This window comes from Lissotriton vulgaris, chromosome 5 (assembly GCF_964263255.1).
Source record: "Lissotriton vulgaris chromosome 5, aLisVul1.2, whole genome shotgun sequence".
NCBI classification, from domain to species: domain Eukaryota; kingdom Metazoa; phylum Chordata; class Amphibia; order Caudata; family Salamandridae; genus Lissotriton; species Lissotriton vulgaris.
In genome coordinates, this window is record NC_141693.1 from 87,983,679 (window position 1) to 88,006,437 (window position 22,759).

General features: G+C 43.4%; 1 protein-coding gene across 2 annotated transcripts in view; it reads right to left on the minus strand.

The window, feature by feature from the left end:
- Window positions 1–22,759, minus strand: part of ADGRD2 (adhesion G protein-coupled receptor D2) — a 381,222-nt gene that overhangs the window by 280,281 nt on the left and 78,182 nt on the right. For both annotated transcript variants that reach the window (XM_086919969.1, XM_086919967.1), the window contains exons 10-12: window positions 21,584–21,704; window positions 4,097–4,202; window positions 185–246 (exon numbers count right to left, since the gene is read on the minus strand). In XM_086919969.1, coding sequence (XP_086776095.1) covers window positions 185–246; window positions 4,097–4,202; window positions 21,584–21,704 — 289 coding nt within the window. The remainder of the gene's footprint in view (window positions 1–184; window positions 247–4,096; window positions 4,203–21,583; window positions 21,705–22,759) is intronic.

The window sequence follows — 22,759 nt, forward strand, 5'->3', positions numbered from 1 at the left end:
AGTGTTACTACTTACCAAGTTAATAGTAGACTTTTCAAATTCTTTAGAAAGATGAAAGGAAAAGTAAACCCTAGAAGGATTCAAACATATGACCCGAGTGCTACACAAAGCTCTCAGCAGCAGGTGCATGAAACGCCTGGGCCAATCTAATAATGGTGTTTGACAGAGAGAACACACAACATACCTGATGCTGAAGTTCCAGAAGACACAGACTGGTTGAACTTGATGGTCATGGTGTTGTGGACTCTGCGGTGCATGAGACAGAGAAAGAAATGAAAGCATGGTGAGGAACATGATATCTTAAACTAGGTGAAACATCTCTTTCATAATCATACATGCTTCTAAACCAATGCCAGACAATTTTAAGGTAATTGATCCTGTATTGTGTCACACAATGATTTGCACCTCTGGTGTGGGATCATCTCTAGAACCTATGAACCTCAATGGTTCAGGGACATGTGTGTCACTTTTCAAGCTCAAGTGCTTCTGACAGAAGATGATATCAATGCTTATGCTGCCCAGTGCTGCCCAGTCTACAATACATATTGGGTGTTCTCCCTTTTTTTGCGAAATATGTGTTCCCTCCTTTGCATGGGACTGTCCATAAGCAATGAGACAACTTCTTCATCTATGTGCCTGCACCATGTTATGTGGTCCTTGGCCTCCCTCCAAAGGCAGATTAGTTGAGCAGCTAACAAGTCATTGACAGTGAAGCAGGAGCCAGTGGTTGGGCGTAACCCCAACCGCAAACAACCAATAAGAAGATCCTTTAAATGAAATAGAATACCCAGACTCAAACTTCCGAAGTACTCCAAGAGGTTCAATGGCAAGAGTGTGGCCGTCTAGGAAGCGGCGATTAAGATCTGATGCTAAATCACAAATGTCCTATACATCAAAGCTTCAAAGCCTTCTGGAGCCCTACCGGTCAATGACCAGCGAAGTTATCAGTCATGGAAAATTATAGGTTTTTGAACAAATATATATTGGCAAAAAATAGAGATGCCCTTCATAAAATTTCCATTAAGAAGCCAAGGCTATCAATGGAATACACATGGTGACCAAGGATGATTGCGAGGCAGCTGTGCTTTAAAAAAAGTTCTGGATGTAATTCTGCTGACACCACTGTATATTATCATACTTTCTGGCACATCACATTAAGGGGGTCATTAGGATGGCAGGCGGATTGCCCCCGCCAGGCTGGCGGTAGACACTGCCGGCCTGGCGGGGGCAATCCGCCCGCCATCCTCACATAAATGACCCCCCGCCATATTAGTATGGCGGGGGAGACCGCGGCGGACGGAAAGACCGTCCGCCGCTTTTCCGCCCTGGTTGCCTTGCGGCCGGGGCGGAAAAGGTTTAATATGGTGGCGGTGTCTATTAGACACCACCAGCCATATTACCATGGGCTTAGTTAGATGCCTTTCCGTGCCATGTCTTCACTCTGGGGGCCCTGTGGTACCCCCTGCATTTGCATTAACAAAGCGGCAGGCACTGCGCGGTTCCTGCCGCTTTGTTAATGCAAAGTCATTTGTGCATTGTTAGCATTGTGGCGGGCGGTGCAATGCTAACAATGCAGGATGCGCCCGCCACAGTGGTGGGCTTATCCTAATATACCCCACTGGATCCCCACCCTTATGGCGGGCGGTCCCAATACCCGATAGGATGGCGGGCAGACTAAGTTTGTTAGGAAAAATGTCTGAGCTTATGCAATTATTCTAAATTGTGTATTTGAGATTCCGTTTGGGTACACCTTCTATTGTGGGAGCATGGGAACACCATGAATGCACCAAATACAAGAGTCTTTTGTTTGTTTTGAAATGCATCCTTGCTTCCAAAGTCAATGTATGGATGCATTTCATACTAAAATGTAGCGCAAAATGCTGGCTCAGAAATTTCCATAAAGAAGTGTATGCAAAATGTGTGCATGTTTTTTTTCTAGCTGCATTTCAAGCTTGTTACATGAAAGAGAATATTAATAAGTCTCTAGCTAAAACAATTATTCTTTATAGTAGCAAGCACTATAAGTAACGTTTTATTATTTTTAATTAATTTTAATATTGTATTTATTCTATGTACCCACCCATCACCCATTTTGCAGAGATCAAAACCTCAGCCCAGATTTTCACCTTTTTATTTTGAATCAGCTTTAACTCCTTGGACGCTCATGACGAGCTCAGCTCGTCATGATGTACACCTCCATACACTCATGACGAGCTGAGCTCGTCATGAACAATGGGCATCAAGAAAAGTCAGCATCCTGGAGGATTACCTTTAGCATTCATGTGGTTAACATGTAACGTTACATGTTTCAGCCGATAATTTGTCTAGATAGGCACATTGTTCAAGGTCCAGAAATTCCAAATGTATATATCATGGTAGTCTTCTTGTAGATCTATAAATATTATTTTTTCTTTTTCTCTCCACATAAGAAATGTTTTCCAGTTCTCAACGTTAACCATATATTCACGACTGAGGAGTATGTGCTGCACTGGCTGACTTTCTATCATCATAAGAGAGATATGGGGGAAAAACTTTTCAAATTCTGAATTTGAGAAACTGGATTTGGGAATTGCTATCTTAAATTCAACTTTTGGAATCATAAATGCAATTACAACGGTAAATATTGTTGTGTGTCAACACCTTAACATTCTCTGTCATGATTCTCAAAGCCATTAGTACATCTAAGCAAATGGCTTGATTCACACTAGTGTAATTTTACCCGACTATGGTGTAATATTAAAAAAGTGAATTATTTGTCAGGGTTGGGAAAGTGGTGTTTAAGGGCATGGGTCTCTTAGAAAGTTTGTGAAACACAAAATCCCAAGTTTGTGAGTATCCATTGACTTTTTTCAAACTTGTCCAAATAATGGGAGATTTACTCCTCTCAACTATGGGATTAAATCTCTTTCAAAAGTAACAAAGAGATTGGTCTGAATTTAAATAAGGGGAGCGATCATGGAGTAATCCTAATCCCCATGGAGAAAAAAAAGAAGAAAGTGCTGTTGCACAAATCGGATGACATTTCCCCAAGTACCGGTTTTCATTCTGTACAAGTTGCAAGCCCACATTCATGAAAAGTTGTACAGGACCATGTCTGGAAAGCTGTGTTCCATGCAGATGTACATTTAAACTCCAGATATGGAAATCTGCATCCTTGACAAGTGCTAAACCTGAGGTTGCAAATTTCCATATCTTTTGTGAATCAGGCCCTGGAGAATATGCAATAGTCAAAATCATATCCATCGCCCAGGGACAATTGCAAGTAGCAAATAGCATGGATGTTATAAAAGGCTTTTACAGGTACATCAAAATTTTGTAACCACGTTAATAAGTATGGGCACTTCAATATGTATATTTGCTTATAATCAGTACTCACAGATTGTGGGTCAGATAATCTAATAATTGACCCATGCCTCAGTTCCTTTGTCCATGTAAGTTATTTTTCATCATAAAACCTGGAGTGCAGCTCATGTGAAAAAAGTCAGCCAAGATCCCTGCAAAGAAGACTTTGCTCTAATTTTGTGATATTTTCATGGAATTTGGAAATTTGTTTGGGGGGAAATTTATTTTTATTTATTTATAAAGTTTTATATAGTGCAAACATGACCCACGGGGGTATCAAAGCACTTTACAGTACATTGTTATCACATATAATACATACCATTGGAAATCGCATATAATACAAAAGAGGTAGACATTGGTGTTTGAATATCATCAGTGGCAAATAAACATCACAGAGTTAAAGATTTATGATTAGAAACATTTTTGCTTCTTTTTTGAAGGCGGTAAAGGAGGCGATTCTGCGTATGTCTGGGGAAGGTTGTTCCAAATCTTCGGTGCAATACCTGAGAAAGCTCTGCACCCAGTTCTCTTTTTGTGGAAGGATTGAGGTTTTTAGTAGTAGTGAGCTCGAGCTTCGCGAATGTCTGTAACCTCCTGACCGCTCTAGCTTTTTTGCTTAATAGCTGGGGTTGTGCTATGTAGGGCTTTATGTGTCATCCACCCCTAGTTTTAATTACAATTATTTTCACTCTAATCATACCTAGGTCCTTCCTATCAAACTGTAATAACTGTAATAAGAGAAAGTAAGTCATACCTCGGTTTTGTGCCAGAGATTGTAGTACACAGGTGTGCTCAGCTCTTCGTTGTCGATAAGCATTGTTGAAGAAATTATGGCAGATCCCACTTGCGTGCTGATGTACCTGGCGAAAAGTAGGAATATGTGTTCAAACATTGGATGCATGCAGGAGCACAGCATCAGTATCAACAGTGCTACAAAGAGTAGACATGATTACTATTTCTCACAAAAGGAAGGGATTTTTCAGTAAGAAAAGAAATCAGTATGAAAAAGAGTAGAGAATGTGTTCCTTTTGAATGATACATGCAATCCATTTCTAATTCACGGAAAGAAACTCCCAGTTTAGGGACAGCTTACTAGTTGATGCTAAATTATAAGTGGACCAGAGTTCTCATATCCAGATTTCCCTATATGATAGGGAAATCTGGATACGGGAACTCTGGTTGAGTATTAAGATCTGATGTCACTTCTGGTGATGTCACATCTTGTGATGCTGCACCTTGATGTCATGCTTTGGAATGTGTGCTGTGATGTCACAAGTCATGATGTCACTTGCATACTGCTATCTTTGTTAGTCCCCCCACTTCTTTTTAGCGACTTGTGCCCTGCACACCCCACCACACCATGCTCAAAGCTGGTGGTAAATGGGACCAGAATTCCACACGGAATTGAGATTTCCCAGCAGACTTTGACCTGGAAAAAGATGATCCAGATGATAGTTCCCCATTCTATGAGGATTAACTTGCTAATTTTACCTAGGGGGAGGCCAATTGGAAACTGTGATTCTTGCCACGCAGTCTACCCACACATACAAGGCATTAACTATACTCTGGTCTGGGGGGCATGGCTTGACACCCAAGGAAGATGGCGACTGCTCCATGAGCTTTGGTGCAGCGGTGCAAGCTGATAATTGCTTTCGGCAGTCTCCGCGACCTACTGCCGTGGCAACATGTAGGTCTAGCTAAGGGAAGCCTGGTGTATTCTGAGGCTCTCTGCATGTATGGAAATTATGTTTTTCTTACAATATCTGTTACCCTCAATAACATGTTGCCCTCAGTAACATCTGCCATTTTGTAGTGCGGCCGCTCCATTCATCGCATCTGAAGCGCCTCAACCTTCCCGCTGTTATCTCTCAGAGGATGACGTTGGAGAACAGCATCATGTTTTGAGGTGCATGCTCACTATATTTCTACATACCTCAATTATGATGATTTTTTTCTGGTGCTTCAGGAAGATAATACACAGAAAAGAGAGGGATTAATCTGTTGTTTGGAGGTCCAGCTTACAAATCCCCATTCTGACGCTGATATCAAAAGTTGTGTGTTCTTCAAAGTTATCCAGTTATTTGGCCACGAACTGTATTTTTGGTCATTCATTTGCCGTATCCAACTGGATTTCTTCTCTTACTACAAGCTTCGGCTTACTTCCTCACTCTCACGAAGGAGTCTTCATATTTATGATTTTATTGAACATAGTATATGGGAAGAATAAGAAGACCAAGCTCTACTACTTTGTCTCTGGTGTGCAGTTTCACCAAAAACTCCACAGTTTTCTCGAAATTTGCAGCAATGGAATCTCCCTTAGCATCTCAGACAAAGAATGGCATATCTTCAACTATAGCATAAGCAGAAACTATTTCGGTGAATTCTGGTAAGGCTAACATGAAGCGTCTGGTTCAAATCGCTCAAGAGGTGTCATCTTATATTTCCTGGAGTATACAGATCTTCTTATGGTTCTTTCGGCTACTAAAATGACAACACGTATCTCTTGGTTAGGTCACACTTTATTCTTTTCTCAAGATCATGCTAAGAGTACGGCGGACAGAATTAGACCATTTTTAAATATGAGGCCGGACCTTCGTGCTCTTGGTGCTAGATGTGGTCTTTTTCATCCTTGTCTTTTCAAGGTCACCTACAGAAATAGGGCGACTACTTATGAGTATCCAGTTAAACTTAAACGTTTTCTCAACTCTTGCAAAACAAAGTCTATGGACATTTCTGGTTCTTCAACCACTCATTATGGTTGAAAATTCTTAATACAGTGTTGATGTTCAGATTCCTCCCTTTTTTTTCCCTGTTTCTCTGCATTTGCTGTGCACTTCCTTCTTTTTTTTAAATAATTTTCCTCTTTGACGTTCATATTATATTTGGCTGTTTTTTCTTTTAATTATTAGCCGCTAACTTGCTTTCATCCGTTTTTCCCTTTAGGTACCACATTTTGTGTACTTGTAGTTGTCTCACACCTTGTCACACCTTATCAAATCCGTTCTTTTCCCCCTCCACGAGATCTCGATGCACCAGTCTTCTATGTGTTTTCACCCCATCTTTTTGGGAATTATATTGGTATTTTTTTTTCACTTTTGTTTTTCCATTTCTCTTATTTTTTGTCTCTTAATTTTTGCCGTCTCTTTATTTTCTTTTCTCATTCTCTCCCTCTCTTAACTGCTACTCCTCCATCTTGCTTTCTCTGACATTCTTTTCAGTTTCATACACGATGTTCAGTGTTATGTTTTTTCCTATTATGCATGATGTTGTGGTTTACATTTTATCAAGTCTATATTCTGTTTACCTCAGTTTGCTTTTTTAATAATTAGTTTATGACATTGAGTGTTATTTCTTGGAATGTATGATGATTGAATTCACCGATCAAAAGACAATGTGTTTTAACACATTTAGCTAAATTGAAAGCAGACATTCCATTGATTCAAGAGTCACATTTGACACAGACCGACTCCTTAATATTGAAGAGAGATTGGGTAGGTGCAGTCTTCTTCTCTCCGGGTGACTGTAAACGAAATGGTGTCATCACATTATGTTACAAATCACTTTGTGTTAAACTTGTGTCTCAGGAATCTGATAATGTGCATCGCTGGTTATTTACTGATTTGCTGATTGGGAATGTTCCACTCTCTTTATTTAATATCTACGCACCAACTATAGGTAATTTTCTTTTTTGGTCTCACCTTGCTAAGAAATTGTTGCAGTGTTGTCATGATAATCTCATTCTGGTAGGTGACTGCAATCAAATAATACACCTGTCATTGACCGCAACTCCTTGGCCTCTTTCATATCAACTAAGGCTCATAAATAATTTTTGCAATCTCTTCAAAATAGAAAATAAATAGACGCCTGAAGATTATGTAATCCCACTTTGAGAGAATATACATATTTTTCCCCGACACATCAGACGCAGTCACGTATTGATTACATTTTTTTTTTTTTAAAACCTTTATTGTACCTTCTTACAGTTACACAGCAAGTCGCCTACAACCCCGAGGGGCCGGCCGCTAAATAAAAAGAGATAGCAATGACAGCCTTGCAGAAATAGGGTCCACGTGATAAAGAAGCCACTGTATAATAAGGCTCGTCACATGAATAAGTGAAGGTCTCTAGTACACGTTTCATACAAATTAAATGAGGTTTTCGTTTTTTGTTTTTTGATGAAAAATAAAAAAGGAAACAAAAGAACAGCGGGAAATCACAATGCGATCATTGATAAATAACATTGCAGGATAGCTGTAAGAAAAGTCCCCAGGACAGGATATGGTGCCGTGTGTTGTCTAGGATCTAATGTGGAATGTACAGAAACTGTCACCCCCCCACTTCCCTCCCGAAAGGACCCTTTACCTCAATCGCTCCCCCTCACTCCTCCCCCCCCCCTCGTCATCTGAGTCCAGTGGATCGTCTTCTAGCAGTGGATCGCAAATGTCACCTCGGTACGCATTCCATGGGGACCACACCTTATTCCATTTGCCTGGACAAGCCCGACTCAAGTACACCGCCCTTTCAGTTATCATTGTTCCATCCATATTCATGCACCATTGTGACGTTGTTGGAAGGTCTGCCACCCCCCAACGCTGTGCAATGTCCCGCTTCTCTACCATCATTCCCAGTGTCACCCAGAGTCGACCATGCCGAGACAAATCTGTCGGTTCCCATACATTGAGGAGACACCACCTTGGCTCCGGGGGAACCGAGATCTCTAGCACCTGGGATACAGTACGCAGTATCTGTCGCCAATAATTTTGTATGCGAGGGCAGTCCCAAAACGTGTGAAAGAAGGTGCCCTCTTCCCCGCAGCCACGCAAGCAAAATGGGTGTGGTGTTCTGTGGATGCGGTGTAGCAGTGTCCTCGTATAGTACACCCTGTGAAGGACCTTTAGTTGGACTAGCCTCATCCTAGCCGATATGCCCACCTCTTTCGGGGAAGCCAGAGCCTCATTCCACTCGTACTCATCCAGGGCGCCTACCTCCTGTTCCCACCTTTCCTTGAGGGGAGCCAGAGGATCTGGCGAATTGTTGAGGAGCTTACGGTACGTCAAGGAAGTTGCTCTCTCCACCATGAAGTCGGTCAGGAGGCGATCCTCCAGCGGGGAAGACTCAGGGAGAGTCGATCCGGAGGGGATGGCCGAGAGCAGTGCATGGCGGATCTGCACGTATCGGTACGATTCGTGTGGCCCCAGATCATATATTTCTCTCAGGCGGGTGAATGAAATCGCATCCCCCCGCTCCCACATGTCCCCCACTGTGGAGATGCCGATGGAGTCCCAGAGGGAGAACCCCTTGCTAGTCCTCAAGTTGCCCAAGGCGCGTGCGTCCCAGAGCGGGGTGAGTTTGGTGATCTTCCCCTTCCATCCTAGCGCAGCTGTCGCCACATGCCAGGTGTCCACAGTGAGTTTAGTGGGTCCTATGAGCCGTCTCAACTTTCTCCGATCATAAAGTGGGGCAAATATGTTATTGATGCCCAACTGCGCCCTGTCTGCTTGGAATGCTGGGTCAGACTGTGGGGCGTGTAGCCACTGATTAATAGGCCTAAGTTGTGCTGCCCAGTAGTACAAATGCAAGTTCAGAAGTGCAATGCCCCCATCATACCAGCCTCTGCAGAGTTTAGCTTGGGCTATGCGCGCCGGCCGATTGCCCCACAACAGCCCAGAAACCACCACCGCGAACTTCCTGAAATATCCCGCCGCCACCGGGAATGGTGTGTTATCTAGGATGTATAGAAAGCGGGGCAGTGATTTCATTTTGTACAGCGCTGCTTTCCCCAGCATTGTTAATGGCAACCCTGCCCAGAAGGTGGCGTCCTGCTTGAGGCGCTCCAGCGGTGGCATCAAGTTCAGTCTCCTGTATTCAAGTGGGTCCCCCGTGACATGGATGCCCAAATATTTAAAGGAGGAACCAGCCAGTCTCAGAGGGCAGTCTGGCCCGAGTGTCGGGGTTTGACCCGCCAACACGTACATCTCCGACTTTCTCCAGTTTATGGTGTAGCCAGAGACTTTGCCGTGATCGTCGCACAAGTGCAGAAGGGCCGGAACTCCGCGCTCGGGATCCGTCAGATACACAAGCATGTCGTCCGCATAGAGGGACAGGCAGTCTTCCCATCCCTCCTTCCATTGAATTCCCTTGAGCAAGGGAGTCTGTCTTATGCGGATAGCCAAAGGTTCCAGGGTGAGTGCGAAGAGCAGGGGAGACAGAGGGCAACCCTGCCGGGTGCCCCTCCCAAGTGGAAACGTGCGTGAAATGTGGCCATTTGCAACTACGTGTGCCACTGGTGCCGCGTAGAGTAGTTTTATCCAGGATATGAAATTCGGGCCAAAGCCCATGTGAGACAGTACTTCGAAAAGGTAGACCCACTCCACCAAGTCGAAAGCCATCTTCGCGTCCAGGGCCAATATAACTGCACTATCACTAAGTTGGTCTGCCCTCGCCAACACCCCATGAACCCTACGAAGATTTAGCGCAGTGTTTCTGTGGGGCATGAACCCCGACTGATCTGGATGGATAAGATCAGGCAGGTGAGCCAGCAGTCGGTTAGCCAGGAGCTTCACCAAGATTTTACTTTCTGCGTTCAGCAGGGATATGGGGCGGTAGGATGAGCATTCCTCCTGAGGCTTGCCGGGCTTCGGTATAGCCACGATCGTGGCCGTGCGCTGGTCCAGTGGGAGCTGCCCCCTCTCGCGGCATTCGTTGTACATTTTAAGTAGATAAGGACAAAGGTCCTCAGAGCGTGCCTGGTACCATTCGACCGGAATGCCATTCAGGCCGAGTGCTTTTCAGGGTTTGAGCGCCCCTATGGCTATCCGTAGTTCGTCGGTGGTTAATGCCGCATCTATGTCGGCCATAGCCTCCGGTTGCAATGTCGGGACATCTATGTCGCTCAGCGCACACTGGGCCATAATTGCAGTCACCTCCCTTTTGGGAGTATACACTCTTTCGAAGTGGGCCGCCAGTGCTTCCACTACTTGTTCGGGGTCAGTCAGCATCGCGCCGTTCCCATCCTTCACCTGCTGGATCCCCTTGGAGCTACCCCCTCTCCTATCAAGCCAGGCTAACATCTTTCCCGCCTTGTCACCCACATCATACACTCGATTCTGTACCTCAGTGATATGTCCCTGCACTACGAGGCGTGCGTGGTCCGTGTATAGTCGCTGATGGAGTGTAAGGTTGTGTGCCATGTCCTCTGTGGGGTCAGCTTCGTGCGCTGCTGTGGCTGCGTGCAGTTGGAGCTCGAGTGTAGATTGCTCAGCTGCCTGTTCCTTCCTATGCGCCGAAATGGAGCGTATAGCCTGTCCCCTCAACACTGTTTTATAGGCCTCCCAGAGAACCTCGGCGGATGCCACAGTCGATTCGTTCTCAACAAAGTATTGCTCCGTGGCCTTTTGAAGAGCCTTCTTGATTTTCGGGACTTTAAGGTAAGAGGCCTGAATAGGGTATAGGCGGCGACGTGACTTTGTCTGGGTGGAAATGGTGAGAGTTAACGGAGAGTGATCTGAAATGCCTCGGGGTGTATGTCTACTGTGTCTACGCGCTGTACACCCTCCCCCAACGCTAAGAAATAATCAATGCGGGAGAGACTGTTGTGAACAGTGGAGTGGTATTGTCTGACCAGAGGGTGAACATGACGCCAGATATCTATTAGTCCCAGTGCCTCTAGGAACCGCTGAAACCGGGAGGGTCCCCCCGGCAAAGCAGCCACCGGAAACCTGTCAAGCTGCGGGTCCGCAGCTGCATTAAAGTCTCCCCCCAAGATCACATCACTGTCTGGGAGAGATAACAAGAAATCACCCAGGGCTGGGAGCATCACTGAATGCAGGGACGGCGGAACATACACCGAGACCACTGTCAACGGACGACCGTCCCACTGCCCCACTACCGCCGCAAAACATCCCTGATTATCGGCTTTAGTACTCAGTGTGATGAAGTGTGAGGATTTTTTAATCAGGACACCCGTGCCCCGTGAACCAGAGGAAAATTCCGAATGTATAATCATCCTATACCCTCTCCTGTCTAAGGCCTTGGTAGCCCCTCCCACCAAATGAGTCTCCTGCAGGAGTGCTATGTCTGGTTTATGGCGCTTCAGCTCAGACAGAACTAGCCCACGTTTCACCTTGTCCCCCAGGCCTCGCACGTTCCAAGAAAATATTCGGAGGGCGGAGCCACTAGTCCGCGCCCCATCCAGCCCTGCGGCATTAAGTCGTTCATCCGCCATCTTCAATCGCACAACACACAAAACGTCCATAAGGAATCAATCGCACCTGCAATAACACAATTCTAGTAGTAACACACTTTTCAGTTCTTGATCGACTTAGTGGATTTCCCATGAAAAAGGAGCCTCTCTAGGTTGCTGCCGCCATCATCGGCTGCTAGCCACGCCCCCTATTGATTACATTTTTAATTCTCATAACATTTCTCAATCCATACAATCTGCAGAAATTGGCTCTATATTGATATCTGAACACTCTCCCCTTTTTATTTCATTAGATATACTTAGCAAACCATAGGTCTCCAGACGAAGGCGCTTCAATAACTCGCTGCTACTTGATCCAGTTTTTACTTCCTTTTTTACCTCTTTTTTTAGGAATATTTTCTTTTTAGTGAAACTGAAACCCCCCTTTTTCACAGTATGGGATGCCTTCTCACGTGAGTTTATTATTAATTACGTTTCCAAGAAAAGACATATTGCCCGTAAAAAGGCCACTGACCTGTTTGCAAAGATAAAGAGACTGGAACATTCCTACTACATTACCAAGTCAAAAGAATGTTTGTCGGAGCTCATGGCTACTAAACTTAAGTTTAATAAGGAATCTACCAAAAACACTTCTTTATATCTTCTGAAATCCAGTGCAAAATGTTATGGTGATCAGAATAAATCTGGCAAAATACTGGCCCATTATCTTGAGGTTAAAAAAACAAATTCAACATTGAGTCGTAAATTGATGATCAACAGCTACCCAAGCTGTGTACACACTGGAGTCCTTTCCTACAGATGATGTCATGTCAGACTATCTTTCTTCCATCGAAAAGTTATTTGATGCTCATCTGAACGTTGACTCATTGGAACTTGATATTTCAGTGAAGAAATTACATATTGCATTACTTATGCTTAAAAAAGATAAGGCCCCAGGACCTGATGGTTTTACTGTGGAGTTTTTTATTTATTTTTCTCATTTACTTATCCCCAAGTAAAACACACTGCTAACTTCTTTTTTACAGGCAGGTGCTTCTGGTGGTTCCTTTTTGGAAGCCCTGATCTGTCTCATACCCAAGGAGGACAAGGACACCTGTTTTTGTAGAAATTATAGACACATTTATTTAGTGAATACTGATTATAAAATGTTTTCAAAGTCTTTGTCCCTACGATTAGAGTAATTTCTACCTGAACTTTTGGGTAGGGAGCAATCTGGCTTTGTCAAAGGAAGCTGAAAATACTCGCTTATTTTTTTACATACTCTTTTACTTCTCTTGTATTCGTGTCCATGGCTGCTATCGCATTAGACGCTGAAAAGGCGTTTGATAGGGTGTACTGGCCTTTTATGTTTTTTTAACACTGTAATGGTTTAGCTTTGGCCCAAAAATTGTTAATCAAATTTCTCTCTTATATTCAAATTCAAGGGCGGCAATTTTGCTAATGGCTTTACTTCCCCATACTTCCATTTGAGAAGGGGTGTTCGACAGGGGTGTCCCCTATCTCCTTTTCTTTTTTATCTAGCTCTAGAACCATTCTTATCTAAAATTCATCAGAACCCGAATATCTATGGGTTTGCTTCTGAATAGCCACATATTAAATGCAGATGATATTTTATTTTTTCTCTCGAAACCACACTCCTCCCTTCCTACATTTTTGCAAGAAGTGACTGCATACTCTTCTGTTTCAGGATTAGGTTACACAGTGACAAATGTGAAATATTACCCTTAACTAAATTTACTTTTAAAGAAATTTTAATTGGAACCCCAAGCACATAAAGTATCTGGTTATGTATTTCTCTACATTAATGAAAGCCACGATCTCCATTAATTTGGATAAATGCTTCTTAAAAATATCTGCCTTCTGCCTTGGTAGACAAATTGCACCTTTTTTACCTTTCTTGGTGGGGGAGATTAGACACTATAAAGATGACGTTATCTCCGATAATTCTTTATCCTATTTCTCACATACCAGTTGCCATAACCCAAACCTTTAAAAAAAATTATCTCCTTGTTAGTCTCTGTCCTTTGGAATAATAACAGGGCTCGTATGTCCCTATCAAAACTCACGCGTCCAAAATTGGAAGGGGATGTAAATTTTCCTGGCTTTCCTAATTACGACAGAGCTTTTATATTGTGCCAATCCTCTAGGTGGCTACTTGGTCCCTTATCGGATTCTCCACTTTAAGTCATGCCTGAATATTCGTACCTTAATCCTTTCTCCTTTCAAGAATATCTGTCATATACTCAGAAACCCCAAAAGCTATCCACTCCCATTGTTAAGCACACAAATAAATTATTGAACGCACTCTGATTTGATAAGCCCATAGACATGGTAGCATTACCTAAAATCCACCCTTTGGCACAATAAATTCCTAACAATCAAGGTTAAGCCCCTCTACTGGAAAGCATGGAGGCAGGAGGGTTTAGTATGGGTTAACCAGCTAGTCCATAATGGTACGGTCATGTCTTTTCCTCAGGCTCGATGTTTATTTAATCTTCCTCTCTCATTTAGAAATAATTACCAACTATTGCAAAATGCTTTGAGTCTTGCTAGTGATCAAGCTAACCTTACTCCCATTTCATATCCCACTTCTACTAATCTTAATCGTACTTTTCTCAGCACATGCCCCAAAGTATCCACCATATATGCTCACCTACGAAAATCAAAGGTTAACAGGGATAAAACCAAAGCGGAGTTGGACTGAAAGTGGGATTTAGATGTAGATTGGTACATTCACTTATGGGACAACATTTGTCTCAAGATAAGAACATCCTCTAAATCAGCTAACACCACACAGACACTTTTCTTTATATACAATAGATTGCTTATTTCACCCACATTTCTTCATAAGATGAATGATGATGTGTCTAATACCTGCTGGTCCTGTTCCCTACCACATGTGGATTTAAAACACTTAATTTTTACCTGCCATTAGGTTCATGAATTCTGGAAACGTGTTTGGGATCAGATAACCTTTATCTTTGGCTCTACAATGCCCTTTTCCTTTACCAATATCTTTTTAGGCTTTTTATTTGAAGGTTGGTCTAATTGCTCTTCGAATGTATGAATTTTGGATCTGCTTTTAGGAGTAGCTTTTCAACAAATTAATAAACATTGGAAAGACTTCTCTAATCTTTCCTTTCAAGCTTGGTGGTATGCAGTTTGCCATAACCACAGACTAGATACAGCTTATGTATACCCTGTGTCCCTCACTGTGAAGTGCTTAAAGTTATGGTCCCCAATTACAAAGTTTATTGATCTTCAAGCTAGAATTTACCTTGTACGTAGCACTTCAGAGCAAGAAGTCTTGAAGCCTCCTTGACATCCCAAATTCAGTTTTTCATGATGGTTTATGCATGTTTAATATAATTATACTGTTGACAATTTAGATAGGTAACGGGGTCGGACTGGGAACGAAAACCGGCCCGGGCAAAGTGCTCGGCCATCCCCCCCTCCCCGGGGGGAGGGGGGGCCGTTGGGGGTGCGACCGAGCTCTTTGTCGGGTCCGGTTTTCAGCCGATTTTGTTACAGGGCCTATTTTGCAGCTATGCTGCAAAAACGGCAATGTGACAAAATCGGCCCCCAGGGGCACAAAACCGGCCCCCACCCTTGCGGTGCACCGGGGGATTGCCCGGTGCCCGCAACGGCCAGTCCGGCCCTGATAGGTAACCAGACTTAGTTCACAGCATTGTACATCTCTTTATCCCCCTTCTTTGTTAACTTGTTAAGCATGACTTCATATTAAACCAAAAAGGAGCTTAGAGGGATTTAATGGTGCTCAAGGGATGGCCCTCCACTCAACTACATACAATCACAACAAATCCCGGCACCAAGGACTGGATTGTCTGTATGTTTTAATTTGACAGTGCCTGTACGGATGATGTCCAACTCTGGTGCAGTGACTATGTGGTGAGCCCTGATGAAACTGCCAATAGACTCAGTAGGCAGTGAAACATGTCGACCACAGGTAATGGTACGCTAGTCTAAGCTACCAGCCCTTTTAGCTCCGCAGCCTACATCTGGTTCCCAATAAAGTTATATTGGTGTAGCTGTGGATTTTAATCATCACTCTTTAAGTCACACCAAGACTTTACACTTGGTTTTTCTTGTGCACCTTTATATTCTTCCTTTGAAACTCTCTATTTATAAGTTTTTTGTTGGACACGTATTTCTTTCTCTTCCGATAAAGAGAGGTGACCGATGATGAGAAACGGGTGAGAGTCGGTACCATCAGCCAGTAACCCCGAGGGTGTGCGCCCGTGAGGTACCGCTCTTTGTCACCACATATTTTTTTGGACAGAATGTTTGCCATAAATGTGTGAGTGGTCTGTTCCTTTTAGAACGGACAGTGTGGGTACTGTCAAATTATAATCTGTATGGGTTTGAGCCTCTTAGATTAAATTTGAGATTACACTACCAGTGATGTAGTGTTGGACTGTCGGGCATAACCTGATCCACAGCTACATTGAGAGTGGCTCAGTAGTACTTATGTCAAATAATAAATATATTGACATAGGATATGCATGCAAAATCTATCCCAAGCATGACTTCATGTATGATTGTACGCTCTAATATCATATTATGTATCTGTATATTATCGTATTTTCTTTTTTTCCTTTTCTCGAATAAACTTGTTTTTGAAACTTTAAAAAAAAACTATACTCTGGTCTTTCAGTAGTAGCAAGAGGATTGATGTTTTTAATGGCTTTACAACAGGGCAAGTCAGTGCCTTATCACTGAGTGCCACAGGTCACACATTTTTTGTGACTACATGCCATTGAAAATATTCACAGATTTAAAAAGCCTATAAAAAGTGTGCAACATCACACAGCGTGGAGTTCTGTGAAAATCCGATGCTCTCTCATGATGTGTGTTTTTCGTAGGAGGCTGCAAAGCGCTTTACACCTTGGTATCATTTTATTTACACGTCACCAAGGGAGCTAAGTGCAAAAATTGCAAGGCTTTAGATAAAAGAGTGAAAAGAGGCCTTGCACATTAGCAAGAACGTTCCTGCTACTGCTCAGGGCCGTACATTAACTACTTGGTTGCCATTCACTCTCTTCATTCAGTCTCTGACTCTGTACATCAAACACACTAAAGGGGATGGGAGGATGCTTGCAATACGTCTAGCACTGGGAATTGCTCAGCTTGGACCCACTCATGTGCCAATCAGTCTTTGTCCTGCTCCAATGGGAACAGTCCATCCTGAACTGCCCTTGTCTCCCACGTTCTCCGGTGCAGAAGTCTTGGGGTCCACGGACAGTGATGATGAGCCGGAGTTGCTTGGCGGCTGTTGTGTCACAACCAGGTGAGGGCTATGGGTAGACCTGAGTGAGAGCGAGGACAAGTTAAGCCCCCTCCACCTGGGGGCAGGACACCTGACTACAGGGACAGGGGCTGGGTGACATCAGAGGGGCATCATCGGGGTCCACGACTAATCTTTACCCATCTTTGCAAAGGATGAAGCTTCCCACCAGCACCTGATAGTGCAGGCAGCCAGGGCTTTTTAGAGAAGGGTCCTGCTGGTGCTCAGCAGTGGCAGTTCTAAAAGGCAGGTACCAAGATTGGTCCCTATTGGGCTCTCCATCTTTGCTCTCACCCTCAGGGTGAAAAAAACCCTAACTCTGCAGTAGTACCACCCTTCACTGCCTTATAGGTAACCTTAAAGAGCCTCGTTATAGTTCTTTCACAGTCTCATCGTGTGAGAACTGAAGCATTTTTAATGTTATATACAACGAAGCAATAGTTGCTGCTTATTTATCTTATGCAACTAAAAGCCATTGGAAAAGCCAATAGTCCTGGCTTGTTGTAAGTATAATGCTACTTGTTGTATTATATCTAAGGATTTAATTATAAAAGCAGCAAAATACTAGGCCTGGGCAGTAAATTCTGTTCCACTCGTGGAATTTGGGTAATTTCACGTTCCGCAGAGAACACGGAATTGCCAAAAATGTCACAATCCACGGCTACGTGGAATTTTTTGCTTATTCGCGCTTTCAAAATGCGTGTTTGGAAGATAGTTCTCCCCAAGCACGCGAACAACACAATCCAGGAAAGTTGTAAAAATCTTTTATTCTCCTAGAGAAGCTTAAGTTTCATTATGAATCAGAAAATAACACACATTCATGCCTTGTGTTTAATTGTGTGACCAATTCTCAGTTGTCCATTTCGAAACGGACTAATGTCACAGGGACAGAAGTTTCTCACACAGAGATTAGTTCTCACCATTCAGCAATTTCCACCCCTCCTGTAACCATAAGTGGTCTGTTCCCTCACAAAGAGAGCTGTGAAAAGGCAGCCATTGTCCTGCCACATCTGTGGAGTAGAGTTTTGTAATCTTCCATTTGACTAAGCCCAAGTGCAGTTTCCACCACACTGGCAAAATATCGAATAATCCCTTGGATTTTGCTTTGCCAAATTATGCATGCCCAAGATTCTGCCATTTTGACATCTCAGGTAAACAAGGTGTCCAATCAGGGAAAAAACCTGCCATGGGAGCCCAGTTTAAGGCCATCGATCTGTGGCAACAACCTGATTGACCGAAATGCAAGCATGATTTCTTAAAGGTGGGTACCAATAAAACTACTCTACAAGTCATTTTGCATAACCATTTTTAGCCCAGTAGACAGTTCCAGTAACATTTGAGTACAAAATGCATCTTTTGATTTGTTTTACAAAGAGGAAAGGCCTTAGAAAGTGAGGCATCCACACATCTTTATCAACCTCCTCTTCCTGTCCTGGAGACTCCTCCCTGAGCTTGGTCCAGCACTTCATTATATTGGATTTGGATTTTGAAGAGCAAACATCACTGGAATTTTACTTTTTGGGAAAATCAAGTAGGTTTAGTGCAAAAGGTTTGGGTTGGCAGGCACCACTTTTGTTGTCCCTTTTTTTTCATTGTGTTTGTTGCTGATAGCCTGGAGTTTACATTGGAAAGGTGCAGACAGGTCATATGACATTAAAGGATAATGGACAATGGGCTTGAAGTTAATAAAATGTACACATTTTTCTTGTAGTTTTGTGAATCCGTCCAGATTTATCTTCATTCAGTGGTGTGTTTTTCGGTTTTGGGACTAGGACCTGATTTACATGTTGGCGGACAGGGAGCTCAATTGCAACAGCGATGATGTTCACTGCCCGCCTACTTAATGGTTTGCCTGCCCAAATGAAATTTGAGCAGACTATAAGTTTAATCACTGGGTAGGCATTTTCATCTCCACCGTGATTAAACCCCTCTGACAGCCCTGTGGAGCAAGGGCCATCGGAGGCAGACCTCCAAATCCACCCACCAAATTTAGATGGGCTGAATTTGAGGTCTGTTTTCATTGCCTGTCACAGCCAGATAAACCCTGGTGGAAAGGGGCAGTAAACACAGCTAACTGCCTTAGGAGAGGATTCACGGAGAGAGGAGAATTTTCCTTTTTATTTTCAAAAAGAAATTCCTGCTTTGGAGTTTTGTTTTCTAAAAGAAAAAAGAAAACAGTTTGGTGCAGGGCTCTGTCATGTTGACCTCTTTTGAAATATTGAGGTCGCTCCGCAAGGTAAAGAGGGCACTTCAAGATATACGGGCGGGCACATGTTTCTTTCCATGGTCCACTTACTCCTGGGTCAATGCAGGTAAATATAAATATAATTTAGATTTGTATAGCGCCTATCACCCAGGGGTCTCTAAGCGCTATACGAATACCGCTGGGGAACCCTTCCTAGCCTGTTCCTGTGAGGTGTTCACTCCTGGGCACCCCCAAGGTGAAGCCAGGCATCCTAGCGTTGTTAGGGCCGCTGTGGAGATTAAGCAAGCTATTGCCCAGAGTTGCAAAGTGGAACCCATGATTAGAGTAGGCACAGAGGTGAGAATTATCGGATCCGAGGACATTGAGCCCAAGACCCTGCCGCACGGTCTGCCGCTCTAATCGGTGAGCCACACTTCTGACCCAGGAGTCACCAGACATGAAGGTCTGTTTGTAAGGATTATTCTAATCATGATGAACTACATTGTCACATGTCCGAGTGTGCAGTTGTGCAGGGCAATGCTTGTAATTAGTAGACTGTAGTTGTTTGCTTTATCCTTCACCACACAATCACTCCCCTTTTCTGTGGTTAGTTTCCTCATTGTGTGACCTACACACTTTTTCTCCTCAGCAAAGCAAAAATTATTTACTATGTAGTTATTAATATGTTTACATTTGCTAAACAATAAAAATGTTTGATTGACATATTTGCATGGTTGGTTTACATGTGTACACATTTATTATAATCAGCGATTTCACTACTAAATTATGTTATTATCCCAAATGAGTCTGAGTTAACCATTGTTCTGTAAGACAACAAAACAAATATGTCAAAAGTTGGCAAGAAATTGCGCGAAAAGATGGCCATTTCCTACACTTACCCATAGGCTATTTTAATCTCCAGAACCGTCCCAAGATTAACTCAAAAATTGCCCGGGTGGTGACTTCTATTCGCCAAACAACTGCACAAACTGACTTATATGTACAGTCCATAAGCCCAATTAACAAAGCCTTTTTTTGTCCATAAATGTCCATAAATGGGCAAAAATGTCTACATTTATGCCAACCAGGAATTCATAGTTCGACTCCTAACAAGTTTTAATACTTTTACCTATTAGGTGTTCTCCTCCGTAAGTGCAGAGAAATCCACAGTAGTAAATCCCATGGAAGGGGTGAGAAATGGGGGAAACAACATGTGGCTAACCTTGTGAGTTTCGAAACATGCACAAAATCATGCATTTGTGGACATTTCCAAACTGACACTTGACCTTTTTCTGTATTGGAAATGGGCACACAATTACTCCAGCAAAAGTCTGAAGAAGTTCCCATTTCAAGATGGCGAAGGGAACGGTTTACCCCTCTGATTTGGCAGGTTTTCCCTGCAGAGAAAAAAAGACAAAACCGAAAATGTTGCACATTTGGCTGGGCTTCCTACTCTGCATAAATGTACACTATATGTAATTCCTTGTAGAGAGAATAGGCAGCCTAAAAACTTTGAAGCTTTTTTGGGAGCCCCTTTCAACAGTTTTACGCCACTGGTGCGTCATTGTCTTGATGCACTGGTAGCGTAAATAATGCGCCACCTTGCGCCATATTTGCAACGTGTCGCATCTATGCAAATGCGTCACATTGTAAAGCCTTGCACCACATTATACCTCCTTTAGGTATAATGTATGCAGGGTGGGCATTCCCACTCAACAAAGCCTCATGGGAGTGGCGTAGTGAAATCTATCATATTTTTCTGTTCCTCTTCTAGGACTCCACTGCATCAAAACCTGCCTCATAGTAGGTGTTAGGGTGATGCAGTGCTCTGTGTATAGGCCTGCCTCATGCATTGCTGGAGTTGCGTCATTCTTGCAACACAACTTCAGCAATGCATGACGTTTGCACCGACAGATGCATCAGGGTTCCTGGTGTATCGGACATTCCTTGCGACATGGAGCACCGTACATTAAATACTATGCATCCAGTGTGTCACAAGGAGGGCGTAGTGTACACTGTTGCATCACTGTTTTGTCACAGCAATTCAACAGTTTGCATAAATGAGGCCCTTTCACAGGGCAGTCCCTATCCTACCTATGAAAACATGCGCCTGGTGTGGCTTCCAGGCATGCCATTACAACAGTTTTTTGGAATTGTTACAGAGTGTAAAAGTACCATCAGAGACATAGAACTCCACCCAAACTTGTATTCTTTAGTTTGTGAATTGGGGCCTGTGTGTTTCGTCTTCTCCATTGCTCTCTATTGCTACTTGGTCGCTGTTCCGCCAAAGAACCTCTTATCATTCTAGGGACAGATTTAGTACACATATAGTCCACATGGTGAAAATGCACCTCTCCCATAATAGGGCCACAAGCTCTCCTGTGCCATGTAAACCCATTATACATCATTTGGCCATAGCATAGAACTGACACCAGAAGACACAGATGCAGGAACTTGAGAAGAGGCACACCGCATTGCAAGCAAAGAGAACAACAGGAAATGTTATTGGACCAACACAAATACACCTGCTCACAATTCTTTTACTCACTTCTGGCCTCCATCAGATACTGAAGAGTCCTGGTTAATGGTGTTGCTGTTGGCAGTTCCAATGAAGTGCTGAAAGGATCCGTAGTCATACCAGGTGTTGATAACTGTGACTTTTCTAGGCCCTAAATAAAGTAGTAGAAATCACGTTTAGAATGTCAAATTTAAGGCCATCGTGACCACAAGCAATGGCTAAACTTGACAAGCCCCCATGTGCAAAGAAAGATGCCCCTTCACTTCTGATGCACTCCATAAGAACTAACGTTTGGAAAGAATCCTTGGCATGATATCAAGCTCAAACTGTAGATTTTAGATTTTCTACCCATAATATTGCCAATTACCTCTCCTGCCAAAGTTCAGAGTAGAATTAATCTTCCTTAGACTTAGCTACCAGTGAATCAGAGATTAATCTGCCAAAGCGGATAAATCTGTCTCTGCCAGCAGGTTTTCAGCCATCAAACATGAGCAATGTAACTGCCCCCAGACAATGAGAATACATTGTCAGTGATCCATATCTAGTCTACGTACCAAATGGGAGGTGGAGAGAATGCTTGATTCTCCCAATTCAAGGGACACCATAGTGACCTTTCAGCAAGTTTCTCCCCCATGTCCCATCATGATGTTTTCTCTTATTTTTTTTACCTTGCCATTTTACCAATGTGCTCATTTCTATAGTTATTTCTTGTGTTACCTTTTTCGTTAGAGTATCATTCTATGGACAAATACGGAGCATGATAAATCGGTGCAGGCAATGAATCAGTTTCAATTGAAAAAATGGTTTACAAACAAATGATCGCTATTAGAGTAGAAGTCAGATAAATGAGGGACTGGATCCCTAAGAAAGTAACAAGAGGCGAAGACATGCTACTGGGTTTGTCTTCAGCCTTCACATAGCAGAGTTCCAGGCTCATTCATGCCTCTCCTTATAACATACATCTTTAACACCATCACTGCAGGGCTAATTCCCCTGCGACGTGGGGGAAGGGGGGCTCGCCTCGTCATGCAGCACGGTTGCGCTGTGCTGATGAAGAGCTGAGCTCATCATGGCCACGCCCGCTCAATGGAACACCCAGCACAGCGGGGAATTATCCCAGCGTGGGCGTTCCGCTGAGGTCATGACGAGCTCAGCTCGTCATCAGCAAAGCACCACCGTGCTGCATATCGAGCTGAGCTCGTCATC